The sequence below is a fragment of the Sapajus apella genome, unplaced genomic scaffold, assembly GCF_009761245.1.
Source record: "Sapajus apella isolate SASKATOON/1434 unplaced genomic scaffold, GSC_monkey_1.0 scaffold68, whole genome shotgun sequence".
Classification (NCBI taxonomy): Eukaryota; Metazoa; Chordata; class Mammalia; order Primates; family Cebidae; genus Sapajus; species Sapajus apella.
The window spans coordinates 3,251,542-3,253,307 of record NW_022437008.1 but is presented as its reverse complement, the minus strand read 5'-3'; the positions used below and the strand labels follow the sequence as shown (position 1 = coordinate 3,253,307).

Below are 1,766 nucleotides of genomic sequence, written 5' to 3'. Positions count from 1 at the left end.
CAGTGGTGCTATGTTGGCTCACTATGGCCTCCGCCTCCTGGACTCAAGCGATTCTCCCACCTCAGCCTCCCAAGTAGCTGGGATTACAGGTGTGCACCACTACACTTGGCCAATTTTTGTATTTTTCCTAGAGATGGGGTTTCACCATGTTGGCCACACTGGTGTTGAACTTCTGACCTCAAGTGATCCACCTGCCTCAGCCTCCCAAAGTGCTGGGATTACAGGGATGAGCCACCGTGCCCAGCCGGCCTGGGGGATTCTAAGAAGTTTCAAGGAATTAGAAGAATTTAGGGTTCTCAGAGTGGGACTGGGAGAATTCCAGAGTTGTCTTGGAAGAGACAGTGGTTCCCCAGGGATTCAAGAGGACACCCAGGAACAAGTCCTGAATCCCTTGGGAATTTGTGAGTTTCAGCAACTCAGGGGACCTGGGAAAGGTCTGGAGTACAACCCGGAGTGTCTCTGGTGGTGGGGGCTCGTCCTGGGAAGTTCTGAGGCACTAGGGACTTTGGAAAGGCCTCGGGAGCTCCGTGGAACACAGTTATCCATGTCCTCAGATACAAGGTACATGAATCGCTTGAACCCGGGAGGCGGAGGTTGCAGTGAGCCAAGATCGTGCCACTGCACTCCAGCCTGGGCAACAAGAGCAGGAGTCCATCTCGGGAGCTGTGGAAGGCCCCGGGGAATCCTGGGCTGGTGGTCTGGGGGGCTTCCTGGGGAAGGGAGGGTTACACTGAGCATCTTGGTGGCGCCGGGTCGTTTCTTGGGGCTTTTAGTCAGGGTGACTTTGATGAAGTTGTGGAATGCAGCCGACCTTGGGAAGAAAAAGCCAGGTTCTGGGTGAGGGGACCAGAGACCCTCCCATCAGGCCACCCAGCCCCAGCCCTGCCCTTGCTCCCCCTCCCTCCTGTCACCCTCTCATACCATTTGCCTTTTTCCTTCAGTCGGGGAGGCTGGTAGCCACTCTTGGTCATGAGGAAGAGAACTCTAGAATGGTAGGGAAAGAACATGGGGTTCAGACCCTCAAGGGGGCCAGACCTCATGGCTTGAGGGGTTCCTATCAGCACTGAGGTCCACAGAGAGCAAAGTGAGAAACAGAATGGAAGTGAGTTTCGGGTTTTGTGGCGCACCAGGGTGCCTCTCCTAAGGGAAGCCATTTACAGCGGATGGAGCTACAGCAAGGCCAGGTGCAGTGGCTCAAGCCCATAATCCCAGCACTTTGGGAGGCCAAGGTGGGAAGATAGCTTCAGCCCAGAAGTTGGAGACCAGCCGGGGCAACATAATGAGGCCCTCATCTCCACAAAAAAATATTTTTTAATAGCTGGGTGTGGCAATGCTCGCCTGTAGGACCAGCTATGTGGGAGGCTAAGGCAGGAGGATCATTTGAACCCCAGCATCCAAAGCTGAAGTGACGGACGATCATGGCGCTGCACTCCAGACTGGGTGACTGAGTAAGATCCTGTCTCTAAAAATAATAATAGTTGGCTGGCTGCGGTGGCTCACACCTGTAATCCCAGCACTTTGAGATGCCAGGGCGGACGGATCACGAGGTCAAGAGATAAAGACTATCCTGGCCAACATAGTGAAACCTCCTCTCTACTAAAATACAAAAATTAGCTGGGCATGGTAGCACGAACCTGTAGTCCCAGCCACTCAGGAGGTTGAGGCAGGAGAATTGCTTGAACCCGGTAGTCGGAGGTTGCAGTGAGCCAAAATCTGCCATTGCACTCCAGCCTGGGTAACAGAGCAAGACTCCATCTCAAAAAAAA

The 1,766-nt window shown here is 53.9% G+C and overlaps 1 protein-coding gene across 2 annotated transcripts in view; it reads right to left on the bottom strand.

Moving 5' to 3' along the window:
• The window catches only part of MAP4K1 (mitogen-activated protein kinase kinase kinase kinase 1), a 25,664-nt gene that overhangs the window by 16,540 nt on the left and 7,358 nt on the right, over nucleotides 1-1,766 (bottom strand). For both annotated transcript variants that reach the window (XM_032248857.1, XM_032248856.1), the window contains exons 10-11: nucleotides 922-984; nucleotides 730-811 (exon numbers count right to left, since the gene is read on the bottom strand). In XM_032248857.1, coding sequence (XP_032104748.1) covers nucleotides 730-811; nucleotides 922-984 — 145 coding nt within the window. The remainder of the gene's footprint in view (nucleotides 1-729; nucleotides 812-921; nucleotides 985-1,766) is intronic.